Genomic DNA, 21,857 nt, shown 5'->3' with positions numbered 1-21,857 from the left:
TTAAGGAACGACTCAAAAACCCGAAAGAGTCATGAAAAGAACTAATCAATTCTCTTTCCGGCTCAGAATGATTAATTAATTTGTGTGGGGTGTGCAAATAACACAAAAAAAAAATCAACTGGGACTTCACACCTTTAATGAAATAGAGATCGTGAGATGAATCCAATCTGTTGCACTTGGGTAAAATGTCCATTTCGAAACATAAAAAAAACTACTTTTTGTCCATGAAAGCATTAAATCCATGAAATCTTTATATATTATCCATTACATTACATATCTTCGGAATAATTTGCACTCCATCATCGTTCTTCAAGAAAGGATGCAATCTGAGCATCGTTTATAATGTAAAACTCTATACGTAAATATAGGTACCTGATAGGCTATATGTATATCTCTCAAATGTTCTCTCAAACTAATGAGCACGTATCCAAAGTATAATTTTTCAAAATAGTGCAGCAGTTTTAGTTATATCCAAGCAGTGCTGTTGGAGTTGTATATCCTCCTGGTATTGTCATTGTAGTAAATCTCAGGAACAAAACTTTTAGCCAATGCCACGACGATCCAACAACGTGTGTTCCGCATGCGAGCACATGTACACAGACTGACATCTGTCTCGAGTATGCAGCAAGCCATATATTGTATAAAATAATCCAGAAAAAAGCACAAATATTGCGCATGCGCGACTGAACGAATCACCCCCCGAGACGACTCGTTCTTCCCGAGTCACAATAAAGATTCGTTCAAAAGCGAACAGGTGAAATATCTGAGTGAGCAAGACAAAAGGGACTGCAGTTAATATGCAACCGATTAGAAAATAATTTGATCAAAATTGAAGCTAAAGCCTATAACATTAGGTCCCAGCGCAAGCAGCAGCCGCCTTATACGCTGACCATTCAAATGGGAAACACAATTTATTGAGGAACAGCTTTGTTCATTCATAGCAGGTTAAGTGAAATTTGTGAAAATAACCTAATAATTATAAATCAAACAGCTTATCCATAAATCTTGTGGAATAAACACAAGACCGACCACTTTGCAATGATAACATTCTCCCGCTTATATTTGTAACGCGCCAGGCTAACTTTACTCCGTCTTGCCTTTAATCTTATTTTACGTTCAAATATATGCATTATGAACAAAGAACCATCATTATTTCCAAGCAATGATGTGCTGAGTTAGCTAGCTAACCTACCCGTCAGATTGTCCTACCCGGGCTTACTGTATATACATACATCAATATTACATCATTGTTGTCATAATAAATAACACAACATTACTGTACTTGCATTATTATAAGAGTAGGTTTAGAGTTGGGGTAGGTGTAGATGTTAATAAAGCCATAAACCACGTTAATATCAGTCTTGAAGCACAATCTGGGGTCGTTTCCCAAAAGCATCGTTAGCCAACTAACATCACCGTCATTACTTACATAGTTCAACGATTTGGTAATTCCCGAAACCATAGTTCAAACCAACATTCGCAAACTGCATCGCAAACTTGTGTGGTTGGAACGACAACTCTCGAGCTGTGGTTAGAAGCATAGTTTACTGTTTTTATGACAGATGGGCTTAATAAATCGTTATCTTGACCAAAATAAGGAAGCTGAATAACTGCAAAATAAAGCAAAATAACTGAGGAAAATGAGAATTAGTCCTCTAACGACATGTCCGTGACTTATAGCAGAAATTCTAGCATTAATTCGATCTCAAACAGATTCATTTAAAGAAGTTGTAACTCCACCACCTGCGTGACGTCATTCACCAACGTGGTTGAATGACAGGTTTGCGACAATACGGTTTCGGGAAACAGTCGTGATTAGCTAGTTGATTTGTTCAACGATGCATTGTACTATGGTAGTTCAGCAGCGAGTTACATCGTCGTTTGGGAAACGCACCCCTGATAGGTAACGTTAGCATTTTTCGAATTTTGTCATCTGACAGGGTAGCACAAATTAACACCGGCATTTCTCCCCTTGAATTTTTTAGGTTTCGGGAAGGGAAAAAAATTCCACCACCCCGTCCAAACTTTTAGGATACCGGGTATCAGATTAACACAATCCATACACACAACGCTTTGGCATGTTCCCTCGCTCGAAAGCTTGACAAACCTCCCGCACATAGTTACGGTTGCTAAACCATGATTGGTCTGTGGCGGTTTTCGGGCGTGGCTTAGCGAAGGGTCAATTAGATCTAGAACTTTTTTTTAAATAATAATAATAAAAAACAACAAAACAATGTTCAAGACATGGTTATGGTCTTGGTTCACACATAGAATTAGAAACATTCCCTAAATGCTAATGCATATGTGAACAAAAAAGTTTATCTTATAAGCTCAACAATATGCAGCTTTTTTTTTTTTCACATAAAAACATGAAATATAATGTTAAATACAGTGTTACCTGCAGAGAGACTGGTGTTTTGTTGTTGCGAGGAGTTGAGTGGGGGTGAGGTTGTGTTTGTCTGGATTCCTTTAGTATTACCACATAAATGACAGTAATTATTAGATCAAATAAATTGTTTCTCTTATGAATAGTTTTGTATAGTATGACATGTAAGAAGGTTTTTTGGTACAAAAATGTCAATGCAAAACTGATTATTATTACAATAAACTGCATTAGCTCAACAATATGCTAATTTATTTACATGATATAGACTGAAGGAAAACAGATAAATTGATATATATTAATAATAAGACATGAAATATGATGCTAAATACAGTGTTACCTGCAGAGAGACTGGTGTTTTGTTGTTGCGAGGAGTTGAGTGGGGGTGAGGTTGATGTGCTTGTCTGGATTTCTTTAGTATTACCACATAAATAATAATGATTATTAGATCAAATAGGCCTAAAATGTTTCTTTTAGAAATTCTTTTACACAGTATGAGATTTCTTTTGTACAAAAATGTCAACACAAAACCAATTATTAGCATAAACTGCATTAGCTCAACAATATGCTAATTTATTTAAATGATATAGACTGAAGGAAAACTGATAAATTGATATATATTAATAATAAGAGATGAAATATGATGTTAAATACAGTGTTACCTGTAGAAGGACTGGTGTTTTGTTGTTGCGAGGAGTTGAGTGGGGGTGAGGTTAATGTGCTTGTCTGGATTTCTTTAGTATTACCATAAAAATGACAGTAATTATTAGATCAAATAAATTGTTTCTCTTATGAATAGTTTTGCATAGTATGACATGTAAGAAGGTTTTTTGGTACAAAAATGTCAATGCAAAACTGATTATTATTACAATAAACTGCATTAGCTCAACAATATGCTAATTTATTTACATGATATAGACTGAAGGAAAACTGATAAATTGATATATATTAATAATAAGAGATGAAATATGATGTTAAATACAGTGTTACCTGTAGAAGGACTGGTGTTTTGTTGTTGCGAGGAGTTGAGTGGGGGTGAGGTTGATGTGTTTGTCTGGATTCCTTTAGTATTACCACATAAATGACAGTAATTATTAGATCAAATAAATTGTTTCTCTTATGAATAGTTTTGCATAGTATGACATGTAAGAAGGTTTTTTGGTACAAAAATGTCAATGCATAACTGATTATTATTACAATAAACTGCATTAGCTCAACAATATGCTAATTTATTTACATGATATAGACTGAAGGAAAACTGATAAATTGATATATATTAATAATAAGACATGAAATATGATGCTAAATACAGTGTTACCTGTAGAAGGACTGGTGTTTTGTTGTTGCGTGGAGTTGAGTGGGGGTGAGGTTGATGCGCTTGTCTGGATTTCTTTAGTATTACCATAAAAATTATAATAATTATTAGATCAAATAGGCCTAAAATGTTTCTTTTAGAAATTCTTTTACACAGTATGAGATTTCTTTTGTACAAAAATGTCAACACAAAACCAATTATTAGCATAAACTGCATTAGCTCAACAATATGCTAATTTATTTACATGATATAGACTGAAGGAAAACTGATAAATTGATATATATTAATAATAAGACATGAAATATGATGCTAAATACAGTGTTACCTGCAGAGAGACTGGTGTTTTGTTGTTGCGAGGAGTTGAGTGGGGGTGAGGTTGATGTGTTTGTCTGGATTTCTTTAGTATTACCATAAAAATTATAATAATTATTAGATCAAATAGGCCTAAATTGTTTCTTTTAGAAATTCTTTTACACAGTATGAGATTTCTTTTGTACAAAAATGTCAACACAAAACCAATTATTAGCATAAACTGCATTAGCTCAACAATATGCTAATTTATTTACATGATATAGACTGAAGGAAAACTGATAAATTGATATATATTAATAATAAGACATGAAATATGATGCTAAATACAGTGTTACCTGCAGAGAGACTGGTGTTTTGTTGCTGCGAGGAGTTGAGTGGGGGTGAGGTTGATGTGCTTGTCTGGATTTCTTTAGTATTACCACATAAATAATAATGATTATTAGATCAAATAGGCCTAAAATGTTTCTTTTAGAAATTCTTTTACATAGTATGGGATTTCTTTTGTACAAAAATGTCAACACAAAACCAATTATTAGCATAAACTGCATTAGCTCAACAATATGCTAATTTATTTACATGATATAGACTGAAGGAAAACAGATAAATTGATATACAGTACAGTCCAAAAGTTTGGAACCACTAAGATTTTTAATGTTTTTAAAAGAAGTTTCGTCTGCTCACCAAGGCTACATTTATTTAATTAAAAATACAGTAAAAAACAGTAATATTGTGAAATATTATTACAATTTAAAATAACTGTGTACTATTTAAATATATTTGACAAAGTAATTTATTCCTGTGATGCAAAGTCTGAATTTTTAGCATCGTTACTCCAGTCTTCAGTGTCACGTGATCCTTCAGAAATCATTCTAATATGCTGATTTGCTGCTCAATAAACATTTATGATTATTTTCAATGTTGAAAACAGTTGTGTACTTTTTTTTTCAGGATTCCTTGATGAATAGAAAGTTCAAAAGAACAGCATTTATCTGAAATACAAAGCTTCTGTAGCATTATACACTACCGTTCAAAAGTTTGGGGTCAGTAAGAATTTTAATTTTTATTTTTTTGAAAAGAAATTAAAGAAATGAATACTTTTATTCAGCAAGGATGCATTAAATCAATCAAAAGTGGCAGTAAAGACATTTATAATGTTACAAAAGATTAGATTTCAGATAAACACTGTTCTTTTGAACTTTCTATTCATCAAATAATCCTGAAAAAAAATATTGTACACAAATATTTTGTACAATTGTACACATTAAATGTTTCTTGAGCAGCAGATCAGCATATTAGAATGATTTCTGAAGGATCATGTGACACTGAAGACTGGAGTAATGATGCTGAAAATTCAGCTTTGCCATCACAGGAATAAATTATTTTGTGAAATATATTCAAATAGAAAACAGTTATTTTAAATTGTAATAATATTTCACAATATTACTGTTTTTTACTGTATTTTTAATTAAATAAATGTAGTCTTGGTGAGCAGACGAAACTTCTTTTAAAAACATTAAAAATCTTAGTGGTTCCAAACTTTTGGACTGTACTGTATATTAATAATAAGACATGAAATATGATGTTAAATACAGTGTTACCTGCAGAGAGACTGGTGTTTTGTTGTTGCGAGGAGTTGAGTGGGGGTGAGGTTGATGTGTTTGTCTGGATTCCTTTAGTATTACCACATAAATGACAGTAATTATTAGATCAAATAAATTGTTTCTCTTATGAATAGTTTTGCATAGTATGACATGTAAGAAGGTTTTTTGGTACAAAAATGTCAATGCATAACTGATTATTATTACAATAAACTGCATTAGCTCAACAATATGCTAATTTATTTACATGATATAGACTGAAGGAAAACTGATAAATTGATATATATTAATAATAAGACATGAAATATGATGTTAAATACAGTGTTACCTGTAGAAGGACTGGTGTTTTGTTGTTGCGAGGAGTTGAGTGGGGGTGAGGTTGATGTGCTTGTCTGGATTTCTTTAGTATTACCATAAAAATTATAATAATTATTAGATCAAATAGGCCTAAATTGTTTCTTTTAGAAATTCTTTTACACAGTATGAGATTTCTTTTGTACAAAAATGTCAACACAAAACCAATTATTAGCATAAACTGCATTAGCTCAACAATATGCTAATTTATTTACATGATATAGACTGAAGGAAAACTGATAAATTGATATATATTAATAATAAGAGATGAAATATGATGTTAAATACAGTGTTACCTGTAGAAGGACTGGTGTTTTGTTGTTGCGAGGAGTTGAGTGGGGGTGAGGTTAATGTGCTTGTCTGGATTTCTTTAGTATTACCATAAAAATGACAGTAATTATTAGATCAAATAAATTGTTTCTCTTATGAATAGTTTTGCATAGTATGACATGTAAGAAGGTTTTTTGGTACAAAAATGTCAATGCATAACTGATTATTATTACAATAAACTGCATTAGCTCAACAATATGCTAATTTATTTACATGATATAGACTGAAGGAAAACTGATAAATTGATATATATTAATAATAAGACATGAAATATGATGCTAAATACAGTGTTACCTGTAGAAGGACTGGTGTTTTGTTGTAGCGTGGAGTTGAGTGGGGGTGAGGTTAATGTGCTTGTCTGGATTTCTTTAGTATTACCACATAAATGATAATAATTATTAGATCAAATAGGCCTAAATTGTTTCTTTTAGAAATTCTTTTACACAGTATGAGATTTAAAAATGTTGGATATCACCCAATATTGTACCAGATTGTTCTTTTGTACAAAAATGTCAATATGGAACAGATTATTATTACCATAAACTGTATTAGCTCAACAATGCGATAATTTATTTACATGATATAGACCAGGGGTGTCCAAACTTGGTCCTGGTGGGCCACTGTCCTGCAGATTTTAGCTCCAATTTGCCTCAACACACCAGTCTGGAAGTTTCTGGTAGGCCTATGTCTAGTAAGACCTTGATTAGCTGGTTCAGGTGTGTTTAATTGGGGTTGGAGCTAAACATTGCAGGACAGTGACCCTCCAGGAGCAGGGTTGGACACCACTGATATAGACTGAAGGAAAACTGCTAAATTGATAAATAATAATAAAACATGAAATATGATGTTAAATACAGTGTTTCCAGCAGAGAGACTGGTGTTTTGTTGTTGCGTGGAGTTGAGTGGGGGTGAGGTTGATGTGCTTGTCAGGATTTTTTTTAGTATTATTCACTAAATGATAATGATTATTAGATCAAATAAAATGTTTCTCTTATAAATACTTTTACACACTCCTGTATACGATGCAAGAAGTTTGGACATTACATGGCGACCCATATAGTATACCAGTTTTTTTTTGTTTGTTTGTTTTTTGTAAAAAATGTCCTTAAAAAATTGAAATGTATTAATATTATCACAATGTAAAAAAGGAAATTTTAGAAATGTTAAAAAAATTTCTGCAGCAATATTATGGATGTGGTAAAAACACCTATCACTGTAATATGTCTGTAATTGCACCTTCATCAAAATTAACTGGAACATCGCCTGATAATATTTCAAAGTGATTTCCGTAATTCTGACAGACAAATATTGTATTTACTTTACCTCTGCTTTAGAAACCGTACACACTGCTAATAGTGATTAAAAAATAAAAAGGGGAGACAATTACATATTAAATTGTGAAAACACACTTGGAAAGAGACGTGAGGATTTGGGGAGAAAAACGAGAGGTTCTGCATTCCAGTGACCACAAATGAACAGTATTGTCTTTTTTCAGCGGAATGCAAAGGGGAATAAAAGAAAATAAGGAGAAAAAAAGAACACAGTGACTGAAAAGAGCTCTTGCCATAGATTTTCTTTTTATACCACGTCACATTTAATACCACAAGTTACGTTATTTTCCTGACATATGAAAATAGAACATAAAAAGAACATTATGATTTGAAATGATTTGTTTCAGTCTTTTTAAGTGAAACTTCCCCAAACAGGAAGTGCCTCCCATAATCTAAAACGCAGTAGGATTGTTAAGAAAAGCTTTTTTTTTTTTTTTTTTTTTTTTTTTTTTTTTACAGCTTTGAATAAAAACCATGAAATACAACATTAAACGCACTGTTTCCTGCAGTAGGGCTGGTGTTGTGTTGTTGCGAGGGGGTGAGTGAGGGTGAGATTTATGTAAGAGTCGGTTTTAGTGTAGAAATGGCCCCTTCATGATAATGATCATTTGATTAATAAAATGTTACATTTATGTAGAGAATATGAATAAAAAAGATGAAATATAATATGAAGTAATTTAATATAAATATGAATGAAATATTTAATAAATATTGTACTGGGCTTTTTGCACAAAAATACCATCACTTTAGTGGTTGCATGTCAACAATAAAATGTACTATAAATAGATATCTGTGATATATTTTTTAATATTTAAATATAAATGTACACAGATATTTTTACCTTCAAAATGAATTAAGGTAAATTCATTCCACATGAACTGGAACTTTGGTTAACAAAAATAAATGTTTAATATTAATATACCGTAGGATTTTAAATGTGAAGCCTACATAGTCTAAATGGGTTTGCTTGGGTCTCAAATAATAAATAAATAAATAAATAAATAACACCTCTTGCTCAATGATGGTGTGCTTGTAGCATGGCATGATGGGAAGATGGAGGTCAGAGAGTGAGAGAATAATAATAATGCAGGAGTGTGAGTTTGATGATGTGATGTCAGCTTTACCTTTTATGGTAGGTGCAGGTGTGTTTGATGAGACGAGAGTGGAGGAGTTTGACTGAGTGTCTGTAATGATGGATTGACACCATGAAAGAATATTCAAGCATATATATATATATATATATATATATATATATATATATATATATATATATATATATATATATATATATATATATATTTCTGACCCACAAGTTCAAATCAGGCATCAGTATCAGCATAACAGACATAAAGTGACACTTACCGTTTTTGTCCTTTGCTGAGTCTGTTGAAAGTGCAAGATAAAAACTTATTAATTAACGTCATAAGAATTATATTATGCATACTGAGAATCAAGAGAGTAAACAGCTTTTATGCCAAGGGGAAGTGTTTTCTCATGCTTTTTAAAAAACTTATAAGGCTTTTCTATGCACAATTATGTGGCTAGCTGCATTTCGCAATGTTTTTTTTTTTTTTTTCTGTCAAAACAGACATATACACCATCAATGAAAAGCACTATTACAGAGGAATGTATAGATATAAGAGAAATGATGCTTAAGAATTTCTAGTAATAGGAATAATTTCAAAATCCAAATTTCTTGAATACAACTTTTCTATGATGGACATTTTTTCACAAATTAAAGTGCCCCTATTATGCTATTTTAAAGGTCCCTTGAGGTCTCCTACAATAGGATTACATGCATCCAAAGTAAAAAAAACAAAAAACAAACAAACATTACATTTCTCAGCCTGTCTGTTGTGATTGGTCTACCATGAGCTAAACAGGTCCTAAATAGTGAGGAAATGTTTTGATCGCCCCCTGGTGGCTGGCTGCAGTATAGTTCATAAACCCCACCCCACCCTCACTCTAATGTATGTTCAAGTGTTTGCTTTTCCAATGAGTTTGGTTTTAGTTAGTTATCTGATGTTGTGAAAACGGGTGCAATGTCTGAGGGAGTATATAGGTGTGATATACAGCTCCACCTCAGGATCACTGCAGACTCCGGCTCCAAATGACGTCATTAGCGCAAAATGTCAACTGCCATTTCTGGGACATTTTGGCTTCATTTTTCTAACAGTGGAACGAAGAGAATACACATCGTCCATCTTTTTTTACAGTCTATAGTTTTAATCCTGTTAAATTAAACATGGCGTCTACCCTGAATAAGGCCTATTTCACTTCAGATCATTAGCAAACATAGTGATACAGACAGTAATGGTTGTGCTGGTTTTACTGTATCAGTTTGAGTCTTCATCCTTTGGAAGCACATGCAAAGTGGATTTACACATAAGCACACAGTCTGAAGCGCATGGTGCAAGTGCACTTAGGGCATGTATGAATCAACTTTTGCTAGTTTAATGACGGGAGAAATGGTCGGTGCGCCCGGCGCATGGTCTAAAATGGTTGTCCCTATTCTCTTAATGAGTAATGGTTGTGTATGGGGCGTATTATGCAATAAACCAATCAGAGTCTCATCTCCCATTACCTTTAAAAGCCCGTTGTGCTCACGCCATGGCGAATTCACTATTTACATGGAGGAATTTGCAAGTGGAAAAACCGAACACCTCTCTAGCGAGGAAACGGATCTACTTGTGCGCGAGCAGACGAACTGAGGGACAAGCCAGATTCCACCAAAGCATTTTATAATTATGCACACAATAATATCTTTTATGTTGTAATCCTTTTATTTGTAATATTTGGCATGTTTGTGTGCTGCTGCGCTTCCCTGTGTGTGTAATAAGCAGAGTGTATGTGCATTGAGCACCCGCCTACATGCCCATATTACTAACACAAACTTTAAATAACAAAAAAATTTAGTCAATTTAGAGTCTATTTCAGTTGCCTCAAAATAGCAACACGCACCTGAACACACCTCGTTTTCAGACCAGCACGCCCATGGGTGCACAAATGGGCGCAAATGCATTTGCTATTTAAACAACGTGGCGCAGGACGTGAAAACGATTTCTGCAAAACACTTGTGTAGCACCAGGCGATGACAGGACTCAATAACTTTATTTGTTGTGCAGGTTTGAAACATTGCAGACCTTTTACATTCACAAACAATTATATTACACACTGCATCGAAGGTAATATTAAATATTAATATTAAAAGCATAATAGGGGCATGTTAATGTAGTAATAAATAGTAAAACTTTTTTTTATTTGAAGGCTATACCATGTGCATGTGATATTTTATACCACAAGTTATTTATTAATTTTTTTGTATTTGGTATTTTTTGGGTTTCTAAGTTTCCAAGAACTTGGCATATGTGCTTTAAACTAGATCTCTTGGTTTTAGGGTTGTTTGAGCACTGGATCTGGATTTCTTTATGATAAACAAAAATAGATGTTTAATATTAACAATATTGCCTGATCGACGTAATGTGAAGCCTGGTATGGCCTAAAAAGGACTTGCTTGGGACAAACAAATAAATGAACATCTAATAAATAAATAACACCTCTTGCTCAATGATGGTGTGCTTATAGCATGGAATGATGGGAAGATGGAGGTCAGAGAGTGAGAGAATAATAATAATGCAGGAGTGTGAGTTTGATGATGTGATGTCAGCTTTACCTTTTATGGTAGGTGCAGGTGTGTTTGATGAAAAGACAAGAGTGGAGGAGTTTGACTGAGTGTCTGTAATGATGGATTGACACCATGAAAATATATCTCAGCATATCAAGTTCTCACATATGTATTTTCTGACCCAACACACACACACACACACACACACACACACACACACACACACACACACACACACACACAAATCACCAGCATAAGAGAAATGGCATGGATAAAGAGTGACACATACCTTCTGCTGAACCTGTGGAAAGTGTGAGATGAAACTTTATTAATTAACTGAATCAGAATCACATTATGCAACTGAACTTTTAATTATTTCTAGGAATCAAAGGGTGATTGAACTGAAACTACTGCATGATGTGCAGCTACTTACCCACATTACCTTACCAACACAAAACATCTGTTAGCAGTATTTTTTTACATATAATTCATGTCTTAGACTTCACATTCTAATTGATTTAGATTATCAATGTTATAAAAATGTAACTTTGCCTATAACACTAATTCATAATTGCAGTTACTGTAAACCAGAATGGTGATGCGAGTTTGAAGGACAGAGATAGTTGTGGTGAGATTGCAATGCAGCACGATAGAAGGATGGAGGTCAGAGGTCATGAGTGAAAGTGATTGATAGAGAGATATAATGCTGGAGTGTGTGTCCGCTGTGGTGATGGGTGTTGTCATGGTTACCTGTAGGGTTAGGTGGGTTTGGAGGGACAGAAGTGGGTTGCGTGAGATTGTTGGATGAGTCAGCAGAACCTATTTGACATAATCATATTGTTTAAACTGGATCCAAAAGAGTCCTTATGAATAAAGTTTACACATTTCAACAAGATTAATACACCGAATGCAGTACTAACCACAAAAAGCTAAATTACAGAAATGAGTACATTTTTTTTTTTAGAAATTGCATTTTTATTAATTGAACCAGTGTACTAAAGAAACTGATACTTTCATTCAGTAAGGATGGCATTCCTTGGTCCCAAACTTTGAATGATAGTGTATATATATTAAATGGGTACTTCACGGCTGGCTAAATGGGCTTTCAATAAAACTTTACTGCCTCTTCAGTAGAAAGGTGAACAAAAAAATTTAAAATCAAAAAGGTTGTTATCTTCCCTTTTGCACTGGGCATGTTGCCATCCAAGGCCACTTCCACCAGTCTGCTATGGGAACGCTTGACCGGAGTCAAATACTGCTTTGCTTTAGTAGGAAATAATAATCTTTTTAGTCATAGTTTTGTTGACTTATATCGCTCCCAGGTGCAAGAATTCAAAGTGTAAACATTTAGCTAGAGTGAGTTGCTTTCATCTTTGAAGGATCCAGAGAGTTGTAAGCAGTGGCTAAAGGCTGCAAATATATAGAGAGTGACACAAACTGAATGATTTTAGGCCAAACAGAGGGGAAAAACTGAAAGAAACTGCTGTAACAACCTTCAATGTCAACAATAACAGATATAGAAAGCAAAAGTGGAAAAACGGTTTGATATTCATTAAAAATGTAATATTTACATATGAATGTATAAAAATTATTTCCATCTTTAAAATATGTTTAAAATATAGCATAATACATATAATAATAAAAAATATTTTTAAAATATATAAAACACATTTTTAAGTGCCATGCTTGATGGTTACACCACTTTACATTTTTAAAGTTATTGCTTTTTTGTAGAAATCGGTATGAACAATTTAAACAAATGTCTAAATCTAAGACAAACTTGCCATGTATGTGTAAAGTAGATTTTAAATTTGTAATTTTCTTTTTCATCATGTACATCCTTACTTGTCACTGACTCGACCACATGAAGAACTACAAACACTGTAAAACTACAAACCTACACAAAAGGTCAAAGAAGCTTTAAGCAAGCTGTACACTTTCAAATTAAATCTCTAGTGATAAATATCTTACAAATGTCTAAATCTGAGAACTTGCCACATGTGTGTTAAAGGAGATTTTAAATTTGTAATTTTCTTTTCATCATCTAGTCCAGGGGTGTCCAAACTTTTTTAAAAGGGGGCCAGATTCGATGTCGTGGACACATCTGGGGGCCGGTATATATATATATATATATATATATATATATATATATATAAAAATTTCTTTAGGCCTATATGTTTTGTTTCTTGAAATCATAACAGATTTGACAAAAGCTTGAGCTGACAGTAGAGTACTTTGAGATAGGACACATATGCAAATTTAATACATAAACTATATCTATAAAACTTAACCTCGTTTTTAAAGGGTGAAATTTAAATGTTATTACTGAGTTAGAACTCTATTCTTATTTAAATTAAAAGTACTCTAATTAGATCACCATAGGTAAAACCACACATGGCACTTAACTACATGGTAAAAAGTAAAAATATTGTTTCTATATGTAGAAAGGCTTTAAGGTATTTAGTCTATAAACACATTTAATATAAATACGAATGCACAAAACTGCAAGTTTATGACATAAATAGTCTGTAATATGGCCTTATTGGCATTTAATACAAGTCTACATTAAAAATTAAATAAAATAAGATATTAACTTAAATTTCTGGCAATATACCATGGTTACAGTTAGTGTTACCACAGTAAATCCATGGTGAATTGTTGGTTTAAAAGTATTCTAACTGGATCGGCTCAATGTTTCTCCTGATTTGCACGTTAGTGTTGTTGATAGTCAGCGCTGTTTCAACTGGCTTTAAACTGTCAGATCACAGAGAGATTTGCTTGTACCTGAGACCTCTACGCCGAACTTGAACACTTCTCACCAGCTGTTTGGTGGTCTCGAGACGCTCAGCAAGTAAACACATTTGTGAGCTTGTGAGTCGCGCGGTGCGCACAAGCAGCTCTATTTCGTTCCGCTTTTGGTGCGTTAATGTTTCCCTTGCATAAAATCTAGTACTGCCGCCTTGTGTTGACATTGTGAAACTGCACGATTTGTAAATAATGCATGGCGGGCCACATGCGGGCCACACATAATATATTTTAATAGACAAGCTGCGGGCCGCTTAAAATTCATCCGCGGGCCGTAGTTTGGACACCCCTAGTCCATACTAACTCATCATTGACTGCAAGAGAGCATGTCAAAAGGCGATGATATTACCTTTTGCTCCTGGTTCTGAGACTTGAGCCATGTGTGCGGGTGAGGGGCTTGTGGCTAAAGGGAAAAGCAAGTTCATTTGAGATCGTCAACTACAGGAAAGAACTACAAACACTCTAAAACTACAAACCTACACAAAAGGTCAAAGAAGCTTTTTCTAGCAAGCCGTACACTTTCAAATTAAATCTCTATTTATGAAGAGCTTGCATGATAAAAGTTAGGAGTATAGAAGCCAATATCAAATTAATTAACTACTGTATTAGCTTTAGCATTAGCCATTTTAAATGAGAGAAGAATTTGCACCACAATACAATAACGTTTAATTTAGTGCACTGCCATCAAGGTCAACAATAAAAGATATGAAATGTCACATAATGTCAAAAAGGGGTAATCATTATCATTTTTACTCATGTGTGCATGTGAGGGGCCTGTGGCTAAAGGAAAAAGCAAGTTCATTTAAGATAGTCGACTACAGGAATGAATTACAAACACTCTAAAACTACAAACCAACACAAAATGTCAAAGAAGCTTTTTCTAGCAAGCCGTACACTTTCAAATTAAATCTCTATTGATAAATATCTTACAAATGTCTAAATCTGAGAACTTGACTATTGGGCACAAATGGGTTAAGTGCCATGCTTGATGGTTACACCACTTTACATTTTTAAAGTTATTGCTTTTTTGTAGAAATCGGTATGAACAATTTAAACAAATGTCTAAATCTAAGACAAACTTGCCATGTATGTGTAAAGTAGATTTTAAATTTGTAATTTTCTTTTTCATCATGTACATCCTTACTTGTCACTGACTCGACCACATGAAGAACTACAAACACTGTAAAACTACAAACCTACACAAAAGGACAAAGAAGCTTCTAGCAAGCTGTCAAATTAAATCTCTAGTGATAAATATCTTACAAATGTCTAAATCTGAGAACTTGCCACATTTGTTTAGATTTTAAATTTGTAATTTTCTTTTTCATCATCTCGTCCATCTTTACTCGTCATTGACTGCAAGAGAGCATGTCAAAAGATGATGAATATTACCTTCTTTTCCTGGTTCTGAGACTTGAGTCGTGTGTGCGGGTAAGAGGCCTGCGGCTAAAGGAAAAATCAAGTTCATTTGAGATAGTCAACTACAGGAAAGAACTACAAACACTGTAAAACTACAAACCTACACAAAAGGACAAAGAAGCTTCTAGCAAGCTACACTTTCAAACTAAATCTCTATTAATAAATATCTTACAAATGTCTAAATCTGAGAACTTGCCACATGTGTGTAAAGTAGATTTTATTTTCTTTTTTATCATGTTGTACATCCTTAATCATCACTGACTGAGAGAGCATGTCAAGGGAGGATGAATATTACCTTCTTCTCCTGGTTCTGAGACTTGAGTCGTGTGTGCGGGTAAGAGGCCTGCGGCTAAAGGAAAAAGCAAGTTCATTTGAGATAGCTGACTAGAGGAAAGAACTACAAACACTGTAAAACTACAAACCTACAGAAAAGGTCAAAGAAGCTTTTTCTAGCAAGCCGTACACTTTCAAATTAAATCTCTATTTATGAAGAGTTTGCATGATAAAAGTTAGGAGTATAGAAGCCAATATCAAATTAATTAACTACTGTATTAGCTTTAGCATTAGCCATTTTAAATGAGAGAAGAATTTGCACCACAATACAATAACGTTTAATTTAGTGCACTGCCATCAAGGTCAACAATAAAAGATATGAAATGTCACATAATGTCAAAAAAGGATAATCATTACCATCGTCATTCATGTGTGCGGGTAAGGGGCCTGTGGCTAAAGAAAAAAGCAAGTTCAGTTTAGATAGTCAACTACAGGATATAAATACAAACACTACAAATTTATATTTAAGACCAAAGAAGCAATTTTCTCTAGCAAGCTGCATATTTTCTAATTAGACCTTGGTTGATGAAGCCAATATCTTATATGCTGAAAGGTAGAAGAAAAAGCCAATCTCAGTTTTCACTAGAAACAGCACAATATTTGAAACATACAAAAACAACAACAACAAAAAAAAAATACTTATTTTAGAAAATGATTCCTGGATGGTGTAGGGCATTTGTAGAAATTTGTTCTCTAAAACTGGATTTTAAAAAAAAATGATTTACCAAAGCAGACTGCATTTGACAGCATGTACAAATCATTTAGAAAAAAACAAATGGTTACACTTTATTTTGATGCTCCCCAACACACGTTCTACCGACTATAAGTAACTTATGCAAGTACATGTCAACTTTATTCTGCTAACCCTAACGCCTAACAGTCTACTAAAACTCTAATAAGAGTTAGGTGACTTCTAGGTGCAACATTACTTATATTTCAACAGAGAATGTCTAAAGGGGACCAATCAAAAAGAAGTGTAACCAAACAAAAAAATGAGAAAAAGTTCACTGACAACTGAAAAGCGGTTTCATTTAGAAACAAGTCAACTATCGCAAACCAAAACACTCACACAGTATATTCAGCAGTTCAATTCTTTGAAACCCAAGTGAAACACAGTCTCCTTGTAAAACCATTGGCTTTGGTCAGAAAAAGGGAAGGGAGTTACTAGCAGTGGTCTGTATGTGGCGCGACCTGGCTGCCATGGAAACGAAGAGCGCATACAAACAATTTCAGTTTCTCAACCACAGCTTCCTGTAGCTTGACAAAACCCTTCCCCCGTTCTCAAGGCTCAGGCACTTTTTGCTTTCTTTTTTCTTCTGTTCGCCAGCGTATGGTTGTGTCACTCATATACTGAGCGTGTGCCGAAGGGGGAGGGGTCAGAAAAACTTCTGAGAGTGGGGGGTAGATAATAAGATATCTATAGATATGCAAATTATATCTATGCAATTCGTTATCGTTTACATGAGAGCTTTGACTACATCATATGTAAGTCAACTAAGTATGTAGTGCAGTTTCATTAATAATCAATGCATTCACCTAATGCAATGTCAAATCTGGTGATTTTTAACCCTTATATGTCTTATTTTTAGCATTCTGAAAACGTCTTAATCTTACCTTAACTTTTAGTAACTGGCATTTTAACTCAAGTGTCAGAGCAAGCAGTACTTTTTCATTTATTTTCTTTGCCGGATGTGGTTTTGCTCGACTTGGTTCACAACTTGAGGTGCGTGCATTCTGAGCGTGGCTGTTTTAGCAGGTCCACCCATTACATGGAACATGACAGCATGAGAATAATGACTTTAAATTGCCTGTTTCGTATGTCTCATTTTAGAGGATTCTTTTAAAAAATATTATATTTTAATTTTACTGCCTTGTCAAACAGACCACAGTGACAGTAGTGAAGTTTGCATAAACCTAAATCTTCTGCAAGTTATTTAAAGTATTATCTAAACCTCCAAACTGCACTATATCCACAAACATGGACTTTTAAAACAATGTACATTACTGTGCAAAATTCTTAGGCCACCATTAGATGTTGTTTTAGCCATGATATAATGACCATATATAATTATAATTAAGTCTCTTTATTAGAATATAATCAGAATACATTTGAATGTAGTAAGTATTTAGTGACCTCCCCTTACACTTCGAGCAATAGCAGGAACCAGCTCTTTTAAACCTACATGGAAAGGAAAAGGACTGGAAGGCCAAGAAAACCTTTAAAAATCTGATGAGAAGTTTCTCAGAGTTTCTTCTTTGAGAAACTGGAAGCAGTCCAGGAAGTCACACTAAATACTGATTTTTGCTTAAAGAAGCCATTTTGTTCTGCATTTTTTTTTTTACATTTTGTGTACATATTTCCTGTATTTATGTTTGTATCATAATAAAGAGACTGAAAAATAAATATGGATGGTTATTAAAACAACAAAGCTTCTGGTGGCCTAAGACTTTTGCACAGTACTGTTTATCAACTATATTCAGTAATAATGGTCGAATATCATATTACGCATTGGTTTTAAAACAATTATTATTAGGCCCAATAATCTTCACGATTAGTCTATAAATGTTCAAATAATTCCTTCTCAAATTCGTTTCATCAACACTGTAAGAAGATGTTTTTTCAGTTGTGTTTCATCGTTTTGGCCTTTTACAATAAATTGCAAAAGTTTAAACTGCAGGACACCACTACTATTTAAAAATATAAGGCAGTAAGTGTATTATTATTCATTTTACTTAAGTTTATCTTCTTTTTTTTTTTTTTTTTGGATAGAATTGGTTAAAAACTATTTAAAGGCCATTAAGCTGAAGGACATGCCATTAAAGTCCTTACTAGTTACATATCAGACATATCAGACTTAAGTTGTATGCTAGTTAAAAATCACAAGAATAACTTTAACACCAAAGTTGTGACATGTATCTCTCATCTTATAAGATTTTGAAGATATTTTGAGAGTGAATTAAAGAAACATACTGGTTAAAAACCATACATCTTTCTACCTATGATATTATATTTACACTTGAATTCAAGCAAATACTCGTTTACTGGATAATTGTTGGTTTGTAAAAAACTGTGCCAATTTACTCTTCTGACAAATGAAGCCAGGCAACCGCCCACAATCAAAAATAATGCAGGTGGCGCATTTGGTCAACACAATGTGACAATTGCCTAGTTACCGCAGAGTTCAAGTATATGTACAGTCTATACGGCCTCATTCATGACATGCAGACATGAAGTCAACACTAATTCAATGCTTTTATGTACAACAAAACTCAGCTTGTTACAAAAATCTAACAATATATGAAAATTGGGTTTTGATGATTAAGTGTAAATAGGCATGGAAGCTATAGAAATTGGACATGTTAAGAAGCTATATGAGCAATTCTGATGTAAAAATTATGGTTTGCGGACCACAAAATGATATTGATGATATTGGATATTCATGATGCTGAATGCCATGAACTGTCAAGCTCCACAAATGACAAAAAAGCAGTAAAAGTCAATTTAACATAGTCAATGTGACACATGTAGTATATTCCATGCCTTGACACATTTGTATGCAGATTTAGTTTTTTTAAGACTTAAATTTCGGTCTGTTCCTCACAAAAAACTATTGTCTGACTTCAGAATACTCGGAATATAGCAGTATGAACTACTTTTATGATGTATTTAGTCATTTTGATACTTAACAGCCTTTGGTCACAATTAACTTTCAATGTATGGAAAGGTGCAGCGTCAACATTCAGCTAAATATCTTCTTTTGCGTTCCACAGAAAGCAGAAGAAAGAATGTCACACATGTTTGGAACGACATGGGAGTGAGTATAAAATGACAGAATTTTCATTTTCAGATGAGCTAACCCTTTAACAATTAAAGACAGCATCCAAATAAGCCTGTAAAGCAGCATCATATACTGATTTCATGAATATTCCCCTGAGCATTGACTCTTAGGCCTCAGTCTCACTCATAGGCCCATCTTTCGATCTTTGGCTTCCTTTTCTATGTGATTTGCATGTACAGTGCAGTCACAAGGATTCTCATACAGTCTCAACCCACAGCATTTTTATATATAGTCAAAAGATATTTAGATTATACACGGCTCACGGCACATCTTCAGTAACTCTCACGAGCACCATTTTAGCCGGCAAATTACGAGGCATAGAAACCGGCTCAAAATGGAACGAGGAAGTGGTCAAAGGCATGTGCAGCAAGACATCATGTTCAAGAGCATCGTGCAATGTGACATCCAAAAGAGCGTCAGATAAAAATATAATATAATACAATTTTCGATAAAGTGTAAAATTTACTAAGGAAAGTTTCTATCCTTGTTATCTTAATATTACATTAAATTAAATAATAAGGCTAAACAACGCATAAGAATATTAAAATATTAAACAAATATATTATATAAAATTCTAAAATGTACATTATTTTTAAATAATGTTTTTAATAAAATGTAATTTGCTATGAAAACCTATTTATTTATATTATTATAATTATTATATTATATTAAGGACAGGAATTTGCTTAGTAAATTACATTAATGAAAATACATGATTAAAAAATTATTATTTAAAATGATAAAATGTACATATATTATATTGTATTATATTATTACATAATTTTACTAAATGTGCAAAAAAAAAAAAAAAAAAAAACAAGTTTCAGTTGCAACCAAAAAGGGTTTTACAGGCTGATGCAATTTCCCCAGAAATAATTCCAAAGAACTCAACTCAAGAATGTCAAAAATGTTCTTCACAAGAACAACTCAAGAGCCTTTACTTTTAAGACAGCAGAACAGAACTCTATAAAATAACAAATAGATTGTCAACAACCCCCATCAAAATGTGGCAGATGAAAGCAGGAAATATTGACTGTCAGCTCGGCCTCAGCACCGGTCAAATCTAGCAGAACCTCAAGCAAGTTTAAGGGGACACACCCAAAGCAACCTGATCTTTGACAGCTCCTTTACCAGGTAACACAATCTAGAACCCAACACACCTCGCAAGAGTCCTGCCACAGACCCTTTTGAAAGATCAAGTTAAATGTTTTGCAAAGCGCTCTTTTGCAACATTTCGCCTTCACTCTGATGCTTTACAAAGCAACAACTTCTCACTTTGGCAGGATAAAGAGAATTCCCCTTCTTCTCAGTCAACGATGATGGCGATTCTCAGTAAAATAATAATACTGCCAATAATTACAGATAAAATACTTCAAATAAATTGAGGGCTCAGGCCGTAAAATTGTTTGTCCTGAATGTACACACTAAGATTTGATCATCATTGACGTCCGTCAAGATTTATGGACACACTCATTCATCTTAAATTCAGTACTTAAACTGATAACTAGTGATGGTAAATAAGTTTCAATGAACTGAATGATGCGATGTTACACAACACAGAAACTGGACCAAACTATGAATCAATCTACATCATTAATTCACAAAATTAGTTACCATAAAAACATAAAAATATCCTGTGTCAAAAAATCTTTCTATCTATAAAAAAAACCTATAAAGTTTTGTACTTACATAAGACCAAGCATAGGACCAATACCAAGGGTCCTAGTGCAAAAAATCTCGCCATATCCAAGGGTTCAAACGCCTCTTCTAAGACACCATATGTCCTATTTGAAACAGACACAGATCTGGGTTAACCATCAGAATGCGTAATGGCTTTCTGGCATCTCTTGCTCTGTTTTCATTTAATCTTACGTGTTCTTATGCGTCTAATCAGTCGGTCCTGTTGCTGGTGAGTGTTCACCTTCAAAAAAATCCTTAAGATGTTTTTAGGGTCTAGAGACAGCAGAGCAGTGCCAGAGACACTCTCCCCTTCAGCTTTGCGTTAAGGCCCTTTCTTAACAGGAAGTTGCAATTTCATCTACGCCACACATCTCTCGCCTTGTACTGTGTCATGTCCTTCAAATGAGAAATGAGAGAAAATGATCTCATTTGTGCTTTGTTTGTTTGACGACCTGCATCCACAGTGAGAACAGCCCCTCCAGAAGATTTTGAATTAAAATCACCTTAACTTGAACATATGAGCAATTCAAGTC

General features: G+C 33.7%; 1 protein-coding gene and 1 long non-coding RNA gene across 18 annotated transcripts in view; both read right to left on the bottom strand.

The window, feature by feature from the left end:
• The window catches only part of LOC125263749 (receptor-type tyrosine-protein phosphatase C-like), a 46,624-nt gene extending 24,767 nt beyond the window's left edge, over positions 1-21,857 (bottom strand). Inside the window, exons 1-11 of one of the 17 annotated variants that reach the window (XM_048182909.1) lie at positions 21,517-21,857; positions 21,334-21,428; positions 16,163-16,198; positions 15,768-15,821; positions 15,446-15,499; positions 14,403-14,456; positions 11,999-12,067; positions 11,538-11,549; positions 11,297-11,359; positions 8,986-9,006; positions 8,748-8,807 (exon numbers count right to left, since the gene is read on the bottom strand). In XM_048182909.1, coding sequence (XP_048038866.1) covers positions 8,748-8,807; positions 8,986-9,006; positions 11,297-11,359; positions 11,538-11,549; positions 11,999-12,067; positions 14,403-14,456; positions 15,446-15,499; positions 15,768-15,821; positions 16,163-16,198; positions 21,334-21,388 — 478 coding nt within the window. In that variant the 5' untranslated portion in view covers positions 21,389-21,428; positions 21,517-21,857. Of the gene's footprint in view, positions 1-8,747; positions 8,808-8,985; positions 9,007-11,296; positions 11,360-11,537; positions 11,550-11,998; positions 12,068-14,402; positions 14,457-15,445; positions 15,500-15,767; positions 15,822-16,162; positions 16,199-16,874; positions 17,887-21,333; positions 21,429-21,516 lie in introns of those variants that run through there. The other 16 variants (XM_048182908.1, XM_048182912.1, XM_048182910.1 and 13 more) reach the window with 16 other exon arrangements.
• LOC125263750 lies at positions 2,496-4,339 on the bottom strand. Its single transcript, XR_007183887.1, has 4 exons — positions 4,024-4,339; positions 3,702-3,773; positions 3,374-3,445; positions 2,496-3,117 (listed from the first exon to the last, which is right to left on the bottom strand). It is a non-coding gene; the product is annotated as an uncharacterized LOC125263750 (long non-coding RNA).

This window comes from Megalobrama amblycephala, linkage group LG2 (genome assembly GCF_018812025.1).
Source record: "Megalobrama amblycephala isolate DHTTF-2021 linkage group LG2, ASM1881202v1, whole genome shotgun sequence".
NCBI lineage: Eukaryota > Metazoa > Chordata > Actinopteri > Cypriniformes > Xenocyprididae > Megalobrama > Megalobrama amblycephala.
This window is presented reverse-complemented; position numbering and strand designations above follow the sequence as displayed.